The sequence below is a fragment of the Apis cerana genome, linkage group LG1, assembly GCF_029169275.1.
Source record: "Apis cerana isolate GH-2021 linkage group LG1, AcerK_1.0, whole genome shotgun sequence".
NCBI classification, from domain to species: Eukaryota; Metazoa; Arthropoda; class Insecta; order Hymenoptera; family Apidae; genus Apis; species Apis cerana.
Genome location: NC_083852.1, coordinates 5,960,831 through 5,982,751, shown reverse-complemented (window position 1 = coordinate 5,982,751; position 21,921 = coordinate 5,960,831). Strand labels below are relative to the sequence as shown.

The 21,921-nt window shown below is 23.2% G+C and overlaps 2 protein-coding genes and 1 long non-coding RNA gene across 4 annotated transcripts in view; 1 reads left to right on the top strand and 2 right to left on the bottom strand.

Annotated features, from left to right (window-relative positions):
- The window catches only part of LOC107994929 (gamma-aminobutyric acid receptor alpha-like), a 44,238-nt gene extending 28,221 nt beyond the window's left edge, over positions 1-16,017 (top strand). The window contains exons 5-10 of one of the 2 annotated variants that reach the window (XM_028665259.2): positions 10,891-10,973; positions 11,506-11,583; positions 11,675-11,815; positions 13,933-14,085; positions 14,188-14,447; positions 15,376-16,017. In XM_028665259.2, the coding sequence (XP_028521060.1) occupies positions 10,891-10,973; positions 11,506-11,583; positions 11,675-11,815; positions 13,933-14,085; positions 14,188-14,447; positions 15,376-15,762 (1,102 nt within the window). In that variant the 3' untranslated portion in view covers positions 15,763-16,017. The remainder of the gene's footprint in view (positions 1-10,890; positions 10,974-11,505; positions 11,584-11,674; positions 11,816-13,932; positions 14,086-14,187; positions 14,448-15,375) is intronic. The other variant, XM_028665260.2, reaches the window with a different exon arrangement.
- LOC114577103 (uncharacterized) lies at positions 6,380-7,190 on the bottom strand. The gene is made up of 3 exons (XR_009831404.1): positions 7,061-7,190; positions 6,600-6,676; positions 6,380-6,516 (listed from the first exon to the last, which is right to left on the bottom strand). It is a non-coding gene; the product is annotated as an uncharacterized LOC114577103 (long non-coding RNA).
- Positions 16,018-18,120: 2,103 nt separating the features above from the next.
- On the bottom strand, positions 18,121-20,604 carry LOC107994705 (glycerol-3-phosphate phosphatase). Its single transcript, XM_017051720.2, has 6 exons — positions 20,021-20,604; positions 19,682-19,842; positions 19,448-19,585; positions 19,160-19,367; positions 18,901-19,042; positions 18,121-18,820 (listed from the first exon to the last, which is right to left on the bottom strand). The coding sequence occupies exons 1-6, from the start codon at positions 20,106-20,108 to the stop codon at positions 18,634-18,636; spliced, it is 924 nt and encodes a 307-aa protein (XP_016907209.1). The 5' UTR covers positions 20,109-20,604; the 3' UTR covers positions 18,121-18,633.
- Positions 20,605-21,921: the final 1,317 nt, after the last annotated feature.

Here is a 21,921-nt window from a genome sequence, read left to right as displayed (position 1 = left end):
GTATATATTTATTTGAACAACTTCTAATTACTTTGCCAAGATTAAACACATCTGAAATCGTAGAAACATTAAATATTTTCCGTTTCAACTTGATTTTTAACTAAATCTTGAAACTTTGTTAGTTTTAATCGTTTAATTCTTTTTAAGTCTTGTGCACAACATCCATAAAATAAGTATTTCATAGTAATATCATTTTTCTTAAATTATTTTTTAATATTAAAAAATATTTAATAATATTCAATAATGTTCATTATTATTCAATATTTAGAATTTAATTTTACAAAAATTTGTGGAAAAACACTTTCAAAATTTGAAAATATGTAACAATTTAAAATTCATTGAAATATATTAATAAGTTGTCTCATTCTATCTTCATCTAGCTTCATCTAATGCAAAAATAAGTTGTTTGTAAATTAAAAAATAAATTTTTGCATATGAAATTTCAATATTTTAATAATTCAGTAATTGTAAATAAATTATTGTATATATTCAAATAATATTATTATACAAGAAAAATTAAAAATACTATTATTTTTTTTAAACATAATTTATATGTTTGATGATCTAGTATTTATAACTTTATTTTTGCGTCTAAATTAAATTAATCTAAATTAAATCTAAAATTAACTGATTACTATTAAAACAATGAAAACAACCAATTCTTGAGTGAGGTTTCTTAAAAACTTTATATAAATAGAATTATTCCAAGTTATAAAATTTTATTATGTTTTTTTAATATGGATTTTATATTTTCTTTGTTTTATCAAGAAAAAAATACACGTTTGTTCATCGAAATAAAAATAAATCGACTTTTCATAATCTTTAATGATAATCTTTTCATAATCTTTGTCTTTCGATTCAATAAAAATTGATTTGTCGACAAAATATATTCTTATCTACTTGTTTAAAATCTATTATTAAAAATATTTAATATTTTATATTTGTGATATTGTGGAAATTTTAATATTTTTTTTGAAAATTTCTTTTGAAAAAATCTTTATAATTAATTTTTATTAATTTATTTAAATATTCGCAATGTATTTTATTTTTGAAATTATTTTTATAGATTAATTTTTTTCTGCGAATAGAAATTAAAACAAATTAAGAACATTCAAATTGTGAATATTTTTAAAAACCATAAAATTCTTCTCAGAAATAATCTGGAAGAATAATTTTGTGTCACAGGAATGAAAACATAAAATAAAAGAGAAAGATTTCGAATTCCATTGATAAGCAAGATTTAGGAAGCTTCGCTTTGTTAAATATGCATATTCACGGTGATACGCATTTACATTTAAATTAACGTTTGTACAATACAAATGAAATTTCGAGATTAACTTCTTAAAATATAAAAATCTACAGAGAAGTATTCTAATAATATTATAGTGTCTCTACTCTTAGAATTTCTAAAAATGTGCGTATTTTCATCAAATAATTATAGATGAATAATTTTTAATCTTTTATAAAATGTCTTATTTTAATATTTTTTTCAATAATATTATTATTAATATCTAAACTACCATTTTATAATTTTAATAATAAAAAATAGATTTTACTTTTACTTAAAAAATTTGTAGCAAACTTATTAATAATACTCTATTTTTTAAGATGTTAAAAAAAATTACTTTTTCTAATAATTATTTCTTTAAGACCAATCATAACATCTAGATAATTTTCCGTGTAAATGTTGGCAATTGTCATAAGTCTATTTAACCTCTCTATTATAAATTATAAATTCGAAAACTCGGAACACGCATGCTTTTTCAGCGACAAAAGATCGCGAATTCGCAGCACGATTTCACGGATGGCAAGAGTAAGTAGTGAGACGTTCCTAGGATGGGCAACATTCGCTCATTTCCAGACCGAAGTAGACCTAAAACACGTCTCTATCCATTACGGATAATCTGCCGCGTGCACTCCGTGATCTTCTATAACCACAAGGATTCCCTTGGCTGAAAATCCATGATTTTAGATTCCGCCTACGTGGTAGAATACGTGGTGGTAGTGTACGTGATCTCTAGAACGAAATGGTTTTAGAATTTCGTCGCGTCTGTATGCTAATCGAGTTCGTTATTTTTATGCAAACGAGAGAGGTGGCCCGTGAAAGCTGTTAAAGAATACGTCATAATAAACGCAAACTAATAAATCTCTTTCCCTTTCATTTCTTCTGTTTTCTCTTATTCCATTTATTTTTCTTTCTTTTTCTCTTATATATATATATTCTTTATCCTCTTGCTAGGCTAGAAACTCACTCCTCTTGAAGTTTCTTATATTCTATGAATTTTTGTGGTCGGATAAAACTGCTGGTGTTTATCCCTCCTTTCGTTCCGCTCGTTTAAAACACTCGTTTATTTGAGAGTGAACAATTTGGATGGAGTAGGTTGGTTTATTCAAAGCTTGAAGAGGTCTCCGAATTGGAATTTGTGAAGTGGAGCGTTTTTTATGAAGTGAGTTCGGAGGAATCGACTCAATAATAGTAGCATTGTAAGTCGATGCATATGTAACGAATTTTCTTTTTTTTTTTTAATGTAATTCCGAATATATCTTTTTGAAGGATTAATTAATTTTATTATTCATGATTTAATAAGATCATTGATTTTAAAGATTTACAATTCGTCAAATGGATATTTTATCATTAAAGAATTGTTTAAAAAAAAAACATTTCTAAAATATTAAAATAAATGAATTCATATAAATTTTTTAATGAATTCGCATAATTTTAACTCGCTAAGAAGCAGACTTTAATTACAGGCAAAGTTTTCATGATAAAGTTTCCATCACTAATCTTCCTTAATATAATGTAAAATATTATATAAAAAGGAAACGTTATCTAAAAAACTTTCTATGTAAAAAAAAAATATAAAATTATTAAATTTCATATAAATGTATATTTACATTATACAACAATCTCCTTTTCATTTAGTGTTTTCTTCTCTAATTGTTTCATATATTTGTGTGCAATAAAAAAATCACAAAATCTTCTCAAATCCATTATTCGTTCATAAACAGTACTAGAATTAACCAGCAAGCTCTGCGTCACCGGCAAAAAAAAAAAAAATAAGAATCATGTTAAAAATGAATTAAAAATACATAGCAAGGTAAATGAGATAATTCCCGCGCGTTTTTCGAGCGGTGAAAAAAGAGGAAAAAGAAAAAAAGAAAATTAAAAAAGGAAAAAAAAGAAGAGGGTCGCGTTTCTCTTTGAACCGAGAATCAAGCTCGCAAATACCGCGTCAGAGAGTAAGACGAAACGGTGAGGTAACTGGAAGGAGGCTGGCAAATGTGAAGAGTCCCCCTCCACTTTTCCTCTAACTCGGCACCGTATGTACACTTCACGCTCGAGATGATTTATATCCTCTTGGACGGAGGATCTCGAGGATCTCGAAATGCCTGGTTACTGCAGCGATTCCGTTCGTCCATGCGTGCAACTGGCTAGAATACTTGTGCCAACGTACATAGTTTCCAATATGATCCTCTCTCTTAACCGCTGTATTCATGTGTATACACCCTAACGTTATGTATAGCGCGCTACCGGCCATGTTTGCATTGGCGATTATTCACATTAGTCGAATTTAAACAATAATTATTTAGCTGAAATCAATGTTTGATTCGAAACATAGCTAAACTGTAATTTTCAAGTTGTTGATCTTTGTAGTTTGTTAATCGTATTTCTCTTGTTGGAACGGTATTGCATCACGGCTGTTTTAAATTGAAGGGGAATGCATAGAAAAAGATAGGTTAGTTGATGATACATGATATCTTGATTCATAATTCATAAAATTTTAACGATAATGATTTATTATAAGATTAAAAAATGTATAAATAATAAGTAATTTAACTTATTTAAGTGGTTAGAAAATTTAAAATGAAATGATTTAATTCGTTTAATTGAAGTTAAAAAATATGGTCCCTTTTTCCTTCCTTTTTTTTTACGTGGAAAAAATCTAAAAATATTCAGATAGTGTAAAACTTTTCATTACTAAAATTCCTATGTCATCGCATTAGAAAAATAGTAATATAGTAATATTTGAAATGTTCTGAAAAAAATATAGTATTTATTTAGATGATTCGCTTAAATAAAATTAGCAAATGTAAAATATTATAAATGATGATAATACATACGAGATATAGAAACATACTAGATAATTTGTTTTATTTAAATAAAATATTATAATGAAAGATTATATAAAGCTATAAATGAATATAAAATGTAGTAGTAAATAGGAAAATAAATTAATCTGTTAATTATGTTGTTTCTTAATTAAAAAAATTTTTTCATATATATAATATATATATGATAAGAATTAATAGAAACAGATTAAATCATTTCATAAAATGATATTTTTTTATATAATACTTAAATATTAAATTGTACAATTATATATTTTATATATTATATATTTTAAAATTATTACTTATTATTATTATTATTACTCAAATACGCGAATATAAAGATATTAAAGATATTTTTATTTCTTTTAAGTGGAAAATCAATTCGAATATATTTTTCAAATATATCTTTCCAAATATGATAAAATGACACGTAACTATATATAATTAAAATGAATTTGAAATTCTCATTTGTATGAGATATACGAAATTGCATGTTTAATTTTTCTTTCTTTTAATTTTTTTTATGTTTTTTTCTTGTCGCGATATATGTGGATCGATTTTTTCGCTGTTTTTTATTCGGACAGATACGAAAATTTATTCGTAATATCCGTTAGAATGTCGCGATTAATTACAAGTCTCCTTGCATAGACGACAATCCGTAGTCGATTTCAATTTCAAACGACGCGGTTTGTATATCCGCTGAGTTGAGCAGATGTTCATCTCTTCACCTCATTCTTGTACATGTTTGTCTCGTTCACTATTACGAGTTGATTCGTAACTGAAGAAATAGATGTTAATTCCACTAAATTTTGAACTGTAATATTGACATAATATGAAATATATGTGACGAAAAAAATTTTATTATTATTAAAAGTAATTAATATTCTATATAGAATATTTCACTTATATATAATAAATATTATAATTTATCATTTATTTTTTTCTCAAGATTATTTCTTTTTTTGAAATTTTTAAAATTATTGATATTTTTTTTGTAATAATGATATTTTTTTATCGTTTTATAATAGTAATAGCACAGCTTTTAATTAATATATGTTAATTATCGTAATCAATTAGAAGTGATAATGAGACCATTAGAAAGTATTAAATCCGACTATAAATAACAAGAATTCCCAATACGCATTTGAAAGCATAGTTTGTTTCAATTTGTGGCGTGTTCATTTGGAATGCAGCCAGGATTTTAAATTTCAGATATTTTTGCTCTGTTTCCTGTAACGTACATCTTTGATAAATGATCATATGTTGCTAATTATTATATTTTTTAACGTGATATTTTAAATCTAGCATAAGTATTTACTCTTATTTAATATATATAGAATTAATATGAAATTCAATATGATTTGAAATTGATTTAATATTGCATCATTGTGACATTGCAAAAATCGAGTTATAATATCTGATAATCAGAATCAACAAAAGTATTAATATTAACTCAACAACACCGACAAAAGATAAAAGATAACAATAATATCAAAATAATAACAAGAATAATATATAATTAATATTTTCAATCTTTAAAATCATACAAAATTATGACTTCAGTTTTAAAAAATATTCTCATGCCTATGGAAACTTACATACTTAATTATATAGATTAAATCTACGTGAAAAACACAATTTTTTCGCATTACAAGTAATTTACGATATTTAGCATAGATTAAATTAAGTATCTTGTAAATATGTTTGTAAATATACTGTTTATTGCATATAATTTTGAATACTTTATTCGTCTAAAAAAGAAAAAATATTATTATAAGCAACAATTTTTTCTCAAGATTTTGTAATTTGGATATCTTTTTAAACGAATTATATTTTTATTATTCATAGCATAATAATTTTAAATTAATATCAATCTAATATAACTTTCAAATAATGTTCAATATGATATCTCTGTTATTCGCATTTTTAAATTTTTTTTTAAATAAATAAATAATGCAAAATTAACATAAAATGAATAAAATATAAAAAAAATTACAATTTTACCAAGAATCCAATATAATAAATTTCCTCTGATTTTATTTAAATATTAATATCTAAAAAGATAAATAATTATATAAAAATTAAAATTTGTCTTAATTTTATTTTATTATTGAAAATTTTTCTATTAATTTTTTTTAAATATTAATATTTATAAAAAAAATAAGTAATTGTTTTAGGTTAGAATTTTTTGTCCCTTTCTTTCAAACAAAATTTTAACTGTATCTTGGAAATTTATTGTCCTCAATTTAATTTTCAAATCAACAATCTCTGGTTTTTCGATATTTTTTGTGATTCCGTTTTCTCGGCGTGTAAACGAACATTTCTGGACGCGTTCGTGGCGGTAAATTCAAACGTCAACCTCTCGAGCGAGCTGCACACGGTCCACAATGAAACCCATTCGACCTGATGAACAATGAAAATTATTTTCACCGCGTATCTCCGACGATACAAAAGGGTCTACCAGTGGATAGCAATAAATATCGAACCTGTTCGGTGCAAACATTTCTTGTAATTCAAATTATATCGTCCGAATATAAATTTCGAATTTTTCGTTGCTGAATTTCTGTATTGGATAACATTTAATTAACTAACATTAAATTAACTATTAATTTAGATTTTAATCATAATATTCGATTATCTCGTTGACAATTAGATGGGTACGTTAGTAAAGATTTTATCATTCAAATTTTTATACAAATATAAATAGTACAAATTGTATATATTTAAAAAATTTATATTAAGTTATTAAAAATTAAACTTAGAAATTATTTAGCACATTAAATTTACTATTTTTTTGCTTTATTTTTTATTAATTTTACACGCTATCATGCTATCATTATTTGCAAAGAATAGAATGGCTGATAATCGAGTACAATTCTATCTCACGGAAACACGTGGAACGTTACAAAATCGTTTGAGAAAGATTTGAAAAAGGAGATGACGTCACCTTGCTGAACAAGTGCTTTTGATGTACCAACGAACCCTTTTCAACTTCGAAAACGTTTCCTGCTTTTCGCCCGGCAATTAAGGTGAAAAGTTCCTCCTCCAGTCGTAAACGTCGCTTGACACATCTTCCAACGCAGTCGAATACGTTTGTAATCGACATCGAGAATCATCCTGCTAACTTTCCAAACAGAGATAGTGTGATCGATCAATAGAAGGAAGGAAAATTGAAATCGTGTTATTGAAAATTGGAAAAGAAAAATAGGGAATGCGAAGTTTTGACATAAAAAATAAATAACAATGAATCGTTTGAAAATAAAAGTAATAATAAATAATAATAGAGATAATGAGAGATAAAAAAATATTATTTTATGTCAATGTTTATCTATCTTATCGATCTTGGCTGAACAAAAGTTGAATATTTATGGAAAAGAAAAAAAAAATATGTGGGGTTTTCTTGAAATTGGATGTGTTAACGATATATTTTAAAATTATATAAATAGTATATAAATTAATACATAAATAAGAATCCAATCTGGAATCTAGATCAGAATCGAAATTTAATTATAAATATGAATTGATTAATTCTTATTATTTTTTCTTTTTTTTAAAGAGAAGAAGAAAATCAAAATAAACATATATATTAAATAAATAAAATAAATAATAAATAAATAAATAAATAAAAATATATATAATAAATTTAAGATAAACTAACAGATAAAAATTGTTCAAAGTTATAAAAATATATTGCAATATATTATAAAGTCATCGAAATCGATAACTTTTTTATTTGCTTCTTTGATCATTTTCATTAAAAAAAATTTTATGATAATTCATGAATTATGATATTTATCATTCAATGTTGTCAAACTACATTCGTATAATAAATTGACTATCGTATCAATTATTATATTCGAGTCCCGATTTATTTCTTATTCGAGAAAGAATAAATTTTAAAATATAGAAGGATTTTTCTCTCTGTAAAATGTTTCCACGTATATCCAACGAAATAAAATAAAATATCATTTTGGACGCGAGAAGAAAATTTAACATCATATATTGGCATGTTTGAAATCTGAATATGATGAATCGAACCATAATAAAACATAGAAAATTCAGATTCATATCTGAAGATGAAACGCGGAAATATGCCGATATCGAGCCAATTAATCGCTTAATTAATTTACTTTGGTTTCTCTAAGAGGAAATGAATTCTGTTATCTTCTCTCAGATTTGTTTCTCACATTTATTTTATAAACATTGAAATACCTTAATTACAAACTTGAATTATAAAAATTCGAAAATTAATTTATTCATATGTATTTATTCATATTTATTCATTATTATAAATTATTATATTATTCATTATTATAAATTATCATAATTTGCATAGAATATGTTAATGGGGAAAAAATTGAAAAATTAAAACAAAATGATAAAAGAAAATTTTGTAAAAATTTATAACAATTATATATATTTAATTATGTTTTATTTTATATTTTTTTTTTCGTCTTTTAAAACATTTAAAACATTCGTCATACGATTTTCTCTACTATTGAGTTGTCGATAACAATCGTGAATTAAGCTTCGAAACCGATCGATCATTTGGAAAAAGATCGATCGGAGCCGTGATTGAGATTAGTCTGTAAAGAACTCTTATAAAACTCCAGAAATTTAGTGGAAAATCGTCGAAATTGCTCGAGATCTATCCTTGGTTGAACATGTTCAATACCTCGATCAAAATGACTAAGCTATAGTAACTATGTGATTAAATGTTAAAAAACATATGTAACTGGTAAAACTAAAAAATATTTCGTTATAAAAATGGATTGATAAACAATCAATAAAAAGTATTAAGTGTTTATTATTTTCTATGTGAAATTATATTTATCTAATTTTATTATCTATTTAGTGATTAGATTTAGTGACACTAATAATAAAAATTATTTTTTTCAATTAAACCTTCAAAAACTACAAAAATATCAAATAAAATCAAATTATATGCAACTCTAAGGTAACTGACTTAACATCAGCAGATTAATATAATTGCCCATGTACAGGTGCTTCTAATGCAAAATTAAATTACTCGTAACTTGAGAATTAAATTCAAATTTATTATTAATCTACAAAATTTATGACAACAATAATAATAATATAATCTGATTATTTAAAAACAGTTTTCATCTAATATTCTGACACATACAATAATTTAATATATATGTATAGTAATTCTAACTAGAACTCAGTACTATATGCTTTATCATCTTTAGTCTATCCATTTAACTAATAGTCGACACTAGAGACATCTTTAACATTAAATTCGTAGTACAATATTGCAACAAACTTGGAATTATATAATCATAATCTACATTATCCCGCGATTATAGAATTTGAAAATTGAATTTTCGAATTTTAACAAGGATCTGGAAACTTTTGCAGAAAAATATATAAAAAAACAAGGATTTTTAAAAAATAACAATTTAAACAAGATATCAAAATTCAAGATATAAAATAAAATTAAATTCTTTGTATATCAAGAAAAATAAAAATATTATATATATATATACATATATATACATATATATATATATACAATAAGTCTAATATTTTTCAAATAATTTTCAATATTAGTATATTTTATAGTGAATAATAATTTTTTTCAAATAATAATAATTCTATATATCAACTTTTTATCACCAAATTATTATCTCTGAAACATTGATTTTCATAAATAATATAAACACACAACAATAAACATTATCGATATCGAATAATTAATACGATTGATAACAATCAAATACAATACAAGATTTAATGAATCATACTAATCTATCAAATTTGAGGAAACGATAATTTCATCATATATCAATCTGTGCAATCTCCACGAAAACAAAAGGATATCTGCGGAACAGCGGAACAGAATTTCTACTAATGAAAGATTATTCCATATATCCTGTATTTCCTGAAAATTCGTATTCGCCACCTGTCCGTTGTGCCAAAAGAACAATAGCCATGCTTCGTGGCTCTCCTCATCCGTTGCGCTTGAAAACGCTCGAAAATGTTCGTTCTACCGATGCTAAATAATATTTTCCAATATCACGATCCTATATCTCGTATCTATTGTGTATATATATATATATGCACGCAATTGTATTATATTCGAATTAGTAGATAGCTCGACGGACTAATGGTACCACATAGGGAACAAGTAGAGAGATAACGCGAATCGAATATTTCAGAGATTCACGATATCGTTATTATGTTCAGCACGTAGCGTGAAGAACAAAACTGAGTTATATGCAAAATGTTGTAAGGCGTTATACGTCGATCAAGAGTGTATCAAACAGATGGATAATTCTAATAGACAGGAAATCATTCTTGAGATCGATCGAACAAAGCCATATTATTGTGATGAATTTTTTTTTCCATTTTTTTGTAATTTATATCATCTGTGATCTAACATAATGTTTCGAATAAAAAATTGGAGATGTATCGAAATCTGATTTTTGATCTGATGCGATGAATGATAATTAAATTGCGGATTTTTGTAAAAAATTTGGACAAAATGGAGTTTAAACAAAGATTTACTTTATTCTTCAAATATCATGATGTATTTTTGATATTTTGTGATTTTTTGTATACTATGTTTCTTAATATAAAAATTTTATTCACAGTATAATAATAATAATAAATATTAATCATTTATTTTATTTAGTCATTTGAATAAATATAATAAAAATATAATAATTTTTGAATAAATGTTAGAGGTAATTATTTAATATATTTCCCATAAAATTATTTCTTTAGTAATGTAATATAAATATTTAATTTTAGACTCACGATCAAGGCAGGATGTCCAATGAATCTTGAAAATTTTCCAATGGATACACAAAGATGTCCATTACAATTTGGAAGCTGTAAGTTCACGAATAGAAAAGACAAAATTAAAAAGAAAAATTAACATTGAAAACAATTTTAAACATTTATAAAGAATTTTTGTTAAAATTACGTTAAAAAACGTTAAAAAAGCTTAGATCATTTCTCTCATTTCTCCTCTATCTTAAATTCTTATATTCTATATCTTAGAATAAAATTTTTGTCTTCAATTGAAAATTGGATGTAGAAAAAGTAGTAAGAAAAATAAAAATTTTAAAGAAATAATTCGTTCATTGTGAAAATTTTGATATATATAATTAATAATTAATATATTATTTAAAAAAAAGTTATTTAGGAAATTAGACTCTTTATTTTTTCTTGATAAAAAAATGTTAAAAAGAAAGAATTCTTCTGCTTTATGTAATTGTATAGTATTAAAAAAAAGAAATAAATTATTGAAAAAATAAGAAATCTTGAAAACCAAAAGATGAAGAATATTAAAAACACAAAATTCTCTGATAACAATTAAGCAAAAGTAATAACAGTGTTTTTTTTTTACATTGAAAAAAAAAGCAGAAAGAGAAAGAGAAAAAGAGAGCGATTTAAATCACAAATACATCTCTGGAGAGGAGTTTTCATTGACTCAGAAAGGTGACACTTAAACGAGAAACGAATTCGATACTTTTTTTTTTACAGTTTCTTGGCGAACGAGCTAAGTTAAGAAATATTCTCTTGATTGCAGTCGGTTACACGAAGCGGGACGTGATCTACAAGTGGAACAGCGCTCGACAAGTAGCAATCGCCGAGGACATGAAATTATCCCAATTCGATTTGGTTGCCAATCCGACTGCAAATTATTCTGCATCGACGACCCTTTCACATAGTGAGTCGACACTTCTTATTAGACAATTCATTTCAAAATTTATATGCAAAAAGTGTTGTTTAATTTGCTGAAAAAATTTATCTAAAAAATTTATTTCTTTTTATTTGCTATATCATTTTATTTTTTAAATAATTTCAATTTTTATCATCAATATTTCCATATAATATTCCAAATAAATCTTTAAAATTTCCTGAAAATAAAAAATGAAAATAAAAAATTTCATGTTATTAAAATATTATCAAATAATATTTATTAATATCAAATATTAATTTATTCATTGAAAGAATAAAAAATTCATAAACAATAAATTTCTTAACCAAGATCTTTTATCGATGATAAATTAAGAATAGTTGATTCTAAGAAAAAATATAAGACCGGAAATAAAAAAAAAACTATCCCGCGTTAAGAGTCGTTAAAAGCTCGATAGATGTCAGCGGGTAAGTTTGAATTAGAGAAAAGGAAAAGAAATGTCTCTTAACGATTGCAAAAAAATTCGATTGGAAACTTTTATTGCCATGTTTACGGATTCTACGAGAAGAATATCGACACATAGAAATAAAGCTAAGACTAATAGATGAAATTGACCAGAAAGTGGTGCGAGAAAAAACGACGACGTGATGTAAAGAAAAAAGAAATACGAAAAAGAGGAAAAGATGGGAATAGAAAGTGAAATGAAAAAAAGATAGAGAAAAAGATGGAATTTTCCAACTTTCTAATGAAAGTTGGCAACGACAACTAATTGCAACATTCTTTTCCAAAAAAATTCCATTTCCATCGATTGATAAGGAGAAAAGAGGTTAAGACGCGAGGATTTCAACTTTTAATTGGATTAGCATCGATTAATGCTTCGCAAACAAGTGATATAATAGAATATTTGATTCAAAAAAGAAATAAAAAGTTATTTTACAAGAAAAATATCTCCAAAATTAAAGAATTAATAGTACAATTAAATTGATATTGTAATAGAATTTTTTTTTAACGATAACTAACCTCAAAATGTAGTTATATTCTTTTTCAAATACTTTTGAATAATTCTTCTATAAAAAAAAAAGAAAAAAAAAGAACTTTAAGAAAAATAAAATTTTTGTATTTCTTAATTACTTTGAATATATCTGATCGATAAAAAAAATCAATATTACTTCGATTAACTTCTCTTTCACCGATCTCATTTTTTTATCTAAATTTAAAATATATTATTAAAGAAAAAACTAAAAAAAATAATAAAATAAATCAAAAGAAATAGATGTAAATAATTTATTTATGCAAGTGAAGAAAATAGAGCAAAAATAGAGTAGTTTATTTCGCTTATTATTATAATAAAGTTACACTTTAAAAAAATTGAAAAACACTGATTTTGAAAAAATTTACGAATGCAAAAGGCAAATAATCGTGCATTGTTTGTATTCGATAAATCGAAATGAATGCCGTGTCGGATACCGGAAATAATATACAGGAAACAGAATGATGTATCAGATGAAGTCCAATAAAGTTGCTCCAACTTGTAAACGTTATCGAGCGAAAAAATGCAAGGCAAATAAAAGCAGAGGAGAATTGGATGATGCGTTCGATGCGACAGGTTTCAAGCGTAACCAAAGAAGCTAATGATCACAACTGTGTTTGATTTCGATTCCGGTTGAATTAATACGAATTAATATTTGATATGGAATTCGAGTAGAAATGAAACAAATAGAAAATAAATATTATAATATTGTAATATGTGTATAATTTGGATGAAATTTAAGAATATCGAATTGGAAAAAATTGTGAATATTGAATTGGTGCTTTTATTTTTTTTTAAATTTAAATTTGTTTATTTTATTGCAGAAACATTCATGTAATATTAATTACATGATTATTATTGTATATTTATTATCGTATAGAAAAAAGATATTTTAAATAAGATAGAATTTATTCTCTTCTGAACAATTATATTTTTTACATTTAATGTAAATTTTACTTAATACTTTTAATATTTATTTATTATACTTATTATTTATTATATATATAATATATAATATATTTATTTATTAATATAATATAAATAATATGTAATAAAGATTAATATTAAATAAATATAACAAAATTTTATATATTAAAAATATATTATTTGATTTTAGCGGAATATTCGATGTTGCTGGTATATTTTCATCTGCAAAGGCATATGGGTAATTTTCTTATACAAGTATATGGACCTTGTGTTTTGCTAGTCGTCCTTTCTTGGGTTTCTTTCTGGTTAAATCGAGAAGCCACTGCAGATCGTGTATCACTAGGTAATTTCATTAATCATGAATATTTATTATATTAATCAGAACTATAATTTTTTTAACAAACAATTTTTATATAGAAAGAAAATTTAAAAAATCTGTTTAAAGGAATAACAACTGTGTTAACAATGACATTTTTGGGATTGGAGGCACGAACCGATCTGCCAAAAGTTCCTTACCCCACTGCCTTGGATTTCTTCGTTTTCCTCTCGTTCGCCTTCATTTTCGCCACCATTATACAATTCGCGGTGGTCCATTATTTCACCAAGTACGGTTCCGGCGAGTGTTATTTCAGTTCGGATCTAAGCGAAAGTGAAACTTCCAGCGATGAAGAGGAAGCGGATACGCGGCCATTGAAGAAAGAACCAGTAATTTTTATACTTTAAAAATAATTTATCATTCAAATAAAACATTATTGAATATTTTGAATATATTGAATATTCAAGTAGTAAAACTATTATATTATATTAACTTTTCATTATAATTTTATTTTAAAGAAACCTACTATTAATAATATTATAATAAATAATAACTCAAAATATTAATTTATCATGGAATCGTATATCATAAATATCGTAAGAAATATTTTTTTCATCCTAAATTTTATATTTTAATTAAAAAATTCAAAAGTTATTTTAGTTAATTCAATTACTAAAGATAACTTGATAATGAGTAAAAATAAATTAATAAAAATATGTTCTTTCTCAATTCCAATAAGGATAATATAATAAATCTCAAAGTATTTCACGAGTATGGGCAAGATTTAATATTCATACTTTGTAAGAATTCATATTCCACTGTCTTGGCATCGTTCCACAGTGACTGCAAAAATCAGCAAACCTGATTTTTCGATACTCCCGGCTAAAGATTAAAATCGTTATATTGCCGATATGTAACAATCTATCATATCTACCTTTTTATGTTTCCATCAATATTGAACACATGCTTGCGCGAAAAGTTGATAGTGAACATTAATAAAGGGATGATCTAGAAACCGAGAAATATCATCCCCATTACGTAATCATGATATAGCGAAATTATGGATACGATCTTGTTGCTTCTTTTATTTTTCATTTTGGCATCGTGTCAAATTTATTTTTTGTGCTAATTTTTATTAAATACAAAAAAATAGAACAAACTCAGTTAAAATGGAATACCTGGTAAAACTGAAATCAATTATTATTATTAAAATATTAAAAATGAAATCTCAGAAAAAGAATCTAAAAAAAATATATATATATATATTCATTTCTTATGAATGATTCTATTCAACTAACAGAATATTTATTATTTCAGATTTCCCAATCGAACAAAAGAACTGCCGGAAATCTAGCAACTCGTGAACATCCAAGTCGTAATTTTACAATGAATGAAGACGGTATGATCGAGGTAATACCGTTATCAGCAATTCCAGAACCGAGCAAAAATCCTGCAATGAGTCATTGGCAAATGTCCTGCGTGGCCTGCAGTCCACCTCCTCGTCAAACTCCTCCAAGCAAAAAGGAATCAGGTCGAAGACGACGCAGAAGGACTCCTAGATACAATTCTGTATCAAAAATTGATCGAGCCAGCCGCATCGTGTTCCCCATATTCTTCCTAGCGATCAACGTATTTTATTGGTTTGCATATTTGTCGAGAAGCGAGCGTATCAATTATTATAACGTGAATTCAAATGGCACGTGAGACTGGTCGTTAAACAAAATATTGAAGAGAAAACACATGTACGAACATTCTCCATGGAGTTATTTATGAGGAAATACTTGTTCGACCAATCTAGAAATATTATTTTGAGAGATCATATCTGTAATAAAATTTACTTCTTCGCGAAGTAGTCGAATCACTTAACAAAGATAATGAGACTTTTGAACAATTAAATAAATGAATATTATCGTTATCATTCATAAATTTAATCGTAAAATAAGATCGTTAAATAAGAAATGAAAAGAGAATTGGAACTGTTGTAAATACTTTAATAGATCTAATGACTCAAATAAAAAAAAATCGAAGAAAATATTCGTGTATAAAACACGATGTAGGATCTCCATTCATTGGATGACGAATATTCGTAAGCTATTAATATTCAAAGCCTTATTGCATAATAATTATTTGATTAATAATTAGTAAATTGACAAATTACATATTAAATTTTTTTGACAATTATAATTTAAAATAGAAATAATCAAATTTATAATTTATATAAAATCTATTTATATAGAAAAATTTAATTTTAATTATTAAATATATTATAATAATGCAAAAGAATTTATTAGTATTAATTCACTAATATTATTAGTATCAATCGATGTTAGTAATGGTAAAATATGAAATCAAACATTAAAAATTTAATTGATTTAATAAAGTTTATAATATAAGTTTGTAATGTTAAAAAAATAATAAGGAATGAAAATTGTTTAAAGTGATTTGAGAAATAAGAATTGGTTGGAATCATTCTTTTCAAAATTTTATACGATTATTAACAATCTTAACACTTAGAAGATGAACTATGATTCTTTCTTTATGTTTAAAATTTTTATTATAGTGAATTTAAATTAGATAGACAATATTATTAATATTTATTGATTTATAATGTAAAAATACATCTACATACATTTAAATTATAATTTCAAAAATATTTAATAATTAATTAGAATATTTTTTGTTAACAAATATTATTTGTTATTTATTATCATTATTTATTATTCTTTGCACAAATGGAAAAACTGTTCATCTTAGAAATATATATGTATATATAAAAAATAATATCATCTAATCTTCTAAGTGTTAAATTCTAATATGTTGATATATAAAATATCTTTTTATTCAATTAATTATTCTAAATAGAAATAAATGTATAAAAACCATTAATCTATAAAAATAATATCAATCATAGAAATTATATCATTTTGAAAATAAGCAATCGGGCCAATAAATTGAATAATTAAGAATAGTTATGCCAAAATAAGCACTAAATTATACTCATCATCTTCAATTTAGATAACGATTGATTATTATAGATTCGACCTTTGTCCAACAGTTTTGATTGATAACATCAAAATGTTATGATTTTATACTTTTAGTCAATTTTTAGTTAACTTATTCTTAACAATTCATAAAATTTTTTTCGAAATCACAATGTTCGAGTTAATCAATTATTTTTTGAAAAGAAAATTTAATAAACTTTTAATAAACATTTCAATTAATATTTTGATTAAAATAAACAAAAAATAAAAAGTAAGGAAAAAGATAATTTTTTTTTTAATCAATAAAATCAAATTTTACAATATTTTATTTATTAAATAATTAATTTATTTCAAAGAATGCATTCTTATGACTCGTGCACATGTGAGAAAAAAATTGTAAGTGTAAACGATACAATAATGTTTAAAATAAGTATGTGAAAAAATTATTTAAAATTTTTATTTGGATGTTAAAATTATTAATTGCATAAAAAATTGAATCAATTCGATTTAATGATAAAATATTGTTGATGAAACATATGAAATATGTTTTAAACATTAGAAAAACGTTTAGCGAGTGAAATAGTAGAAAAATTTAATAGTAACCGAGTATTAGGTACGACAATAAAAATCAATTTCAAAAAATAGTCTGTTGTTATTTATTATAATATATACGCAATATATATGATAATTTTATTAAACGCAATAAAAAATAAAAATATTTAATATTTTTTAATATATAAAGTGTATATTTAAGTAAAGATGATCTAAAAATTTTAAGATTCTGCGATACATGCAAAATGCGATGAATAACATATCTGTTTTATACTTCGTCCATTATGATATATAAATTATTTATTTATTTTTCTCCTTTATTATAAAACAAATGTTTCCCTTACTAATACAAAATCATAAAAATGACAAGAAAAGTATCATTGTATTTGCTTCCATTATATCTTCCATCATATTTTATTTTATTTTTCTCAGATTTAAAAATTAGATACATCATATCTAAAATATATCAATTTTCATTTATTTAAACTTTTATTTAAATAATAATTTTCACTTAAATTAAAATAAGACATTTATGATAAATTAATTTTCGTTTTATTTCAAGTAATAAAAATTTTTGTTTTTGATAAAATACATATAAACATATTTTTAATGTTTATATTATTATTAATATAAAGCTTGACAAATAATTATTATTTATAAAAATAATAAATTCTATTTATAATAAATTTATAATAATAATAGAAAGTAATAATACAAAAAATTCAAATATTAATTATTTTTAATATTTTACATATGTAAATATTATTTTAACTATATTAAAAGTAGTTACATACATTGCATATTCTTGTATATAAATATATACATAAACTTAATAAACGAAAAATAAAGATCCTTTTTCTAATACTCATTATTAATATTTAGATATTTTATATATTATTACATTAAATATAAGGGCAAAAAATATAACAAAAACAGAAAATAAATAGAACAAAAATAGAAAATAAAACAATTGTATGTCATATTTTTAAATATTTTTAAATAGTATTAAATATTTGTAAAATTAAATTTTTTAACAAAATCATCAAGATATTTTAGTCATTTCTAATATATCACCTAATTCATTTGCATAATAGTCTGGTATTATCAAATTTTTAGTATCTGTATCAGAAGCATTCATATTTTCTATATCATTTTGTGTTGTAATACCAGTTAATACAACTAAAGTTTTAAATCCACAACGTTTTCCCAAAAGAATATCAGTATTACAACTAAAATGAAACAATTATATATTAAATAACATAAAAATTGCTTAGATATATTATAAATTATTATTATGAATTATACTTACTTATCACCAATCATAAGTGTTCTTTCAGGATTTAAACCATACTTTTTTGTAATGTATTCACTGACAAAAGATTCTGGTTTCCCAAGTATTACTGCTGATCTATTGCAAGCTGATTCTATATTTTTTATGAAGCAACCAGTTCCTATATAATTAAATCTTATAGTTAAACTTTTTTAAAAAATATTTAAAATAAATATAAAATATAAAAAATTATATTATAATATAATATATAATAATATAAATAAATATAAATTTCAACCTGGAAATTTATTAGTACTTGGTGAAGGCCTTTCAATATCATTGTTTGTTCCTATAAAATGAACATTGGGATCATTTAAATAAGTAACAGCTTTTACAATCTTAGGAAAACTGAAATCTTTATCAAAGCCTATAACAACTGCTCCAACTTCTGGATCTGGTTTAAAGTTTTTTACTAATTCTACTTCATCACCTTCTATTATATCTGGCTATAATAATAAAATATAAATATTTATTATATTTAAATTATTAATATTAACTAATTATAATTTTTTTTTTAAGTACTCACTCCAGTACCATAATGTTGAATACCCACAGCTTCAAGTTCCTTACCAATGCCAACACTTCCAACTACATATACCTTTTTATCAAATTTTTTTTCTTTAAGATATACAGCAGCCAAAAATGAAGTGCATACTATCTCATCCTAAATAAAAATAAAAAATAATATTTTATATAATATTCTATTCTATAATTATAAATATTCTATTTAATTATAAACATTGCAATATATTTTACTTACTATTGTTGCATCATAGTTCAAATCATTACATTTTTTTAAAAATTCAGCTCTAGTTTTAGTATTGTTATTTGTTATATAAAAAAATTTTTTACCTAATTCTTTCAACTTTTTTACTGTTTCAGGTGAATTCTTTATTACCTCTGTTTCTCTCCATAACACACCTAAAATTATTGAGATTAATTAACGTTATTTATAATATTGCACATTGAATTTATTTATTATTAATTATTAAATACTTCAATATTAATTTACAATATAAATGAATATTAAATTATTTCTATTTTAAAATATTTTAAAATATTATTAAGAAAAATTATTTTATACTAAATAATCACTCACCATCACAGTCTGATAAAACTACATCAATAGAATCCATCAAAGTTTTAAATTCTTCATTTGATAATGATAATATACTTTTTGTTTTCATTTTATTATAACCTACAGGTACAAGTATTCAAACTGAAATGAAACTGTCTTCTAGTATCCACACAAAATATACCCTTTATCAATTAACCGCTATAATAACTACAGAGATAATTTTAAACAAAGTATGTCTATCACTGACAATCACGCATTGACATCGTGACCTTCAGCATTTGTTACATAACATAGAGATATAAATCGTTTCTTTCATTCATAACTACTAATATACGATGAATATGCTGATGATTATGACTTTATTTTCTTTTAATATATGTAATAATTTTTCTATTCAATTTTAATTATTAAATTTTAATAAATTATATAAAATATTTTTGAAATATTTTATATATATATATATATATATATAAAGAGAATGATATAGATTACATGATTATTTTAAATATAATTAAGCTTAATTTTATTACTTAATTACTTATTACTTTATTAATTTAAATTATTATTATAATTATATGAAATAAAATTTAATAAAATATAATCACATTATTTAAAAAGTTAATTTCTATATTTTTGAAAAAATATGTATTAATATCGACATAAATAATTTTTATTAGCAAATTAATATATATTTTTAATAAATTCAATAATTATTTTATATCACATTTTAATTATAATTAAGATTGCTGCAAAAATCTTCTCAAGGAAATGACATCATATTTTTATTCTACACTTGTATCATGTTGCATCAAACGATATAATTTTTCATCTCTATTTATTTACATTATGAATTAGATCATAATTGCCACATGAGATTTTAGATTTTCAAAATTTGATATTATATTTTGATTTAAGAATAGTAAAGAGGGAAAAAATTAATTGAAGAACAAATAATATACGATTGTTATTTACTGAAATATATATTACAATATATTTTCACATAATAATTCTCAATAAGAAAAAAAAAATTAACCAATCATAAATTTTGATAAACTAACGATTTATTTTCCATTTTCTTTATAATCTATTACAATGAATATGAAATTTATATAAATATCGAAATTTCGATAAAAATAAATAAATTCAATATATAATAATCAAATATAAATTTATTTTTTTCTTTATCACATGACTGTTTATATCTTCTAATTTAATTGTTAAAATTAATAATATCTTAAAGCGATATCGAATACCAAATACTATATCTATATCATGATTGTCTTCTATCATTAATATATGTTTAGCATTTTTTGAAATCATTTTTTTAATATATCTAAAATGTAACATTTAAGTTTTCTTATTATTACAGTTTTTTTTCTATGTATTACTAAAGCTCCAGTATCTAATAAAAAATATAATTTTGAAATCGATTTTTATATTATTTTATAATTATATATATATATTAGATATATTAATATTATTAACAAAAAGAATTTTTATATCTGCACTTGTAGTAATAAAATATACATTGAATATTATATTATATGCTTTAAATATTAAATATTATATCATTTAAATATTATATGCTTTTATTAATTTTGAATAACTAAAATATTTATCAAAACTAACTAGTAAATATTTATCAAAACCAACTGTATCTACTTCAGAATCTTTTTCAAATAGAATATTTTTAATGATTACTATTTTTAAAAATATTAATAATGCTTACATAAGAGTTATAGCTAAACGAGGAAAATGATGTAAGTTTTTCTCCTGATTATAGATGCATATATATTAAAATTTAGCAGAAATTTAAAAATATTTTATTTAAAGCAATCTATATAAAATTTTTATTTTATTTATTAAAACTATTATCAACTATTATTAAAAACATAAATATCATAAATATAAAAAATTTTCTA

Bases quoted from the DNA above. Each gene is read 5' to 3' on its own strand.
- LOC107994705 (XM_017051720.2), bottom strand. From the start codon at position 20,108: ATGAAAACAAAAAGTATATTATCATTATCAAATGAAGAATTTAAAACT. The intron at 19,586-19,681 runs GTAAGTAAAATA...ATTTTTATTTAG, and splicing joins TGAACTATGATGCAACAATA to GATGAGATAGTATGCACTTC. The intron at 19,043-19,159 runs GTTGAAATTTAT...TTAATTATATAG, and splicing joins AAGTACTAATAAATTTCCAG to GAACTGGTTGCTTCATAAAA.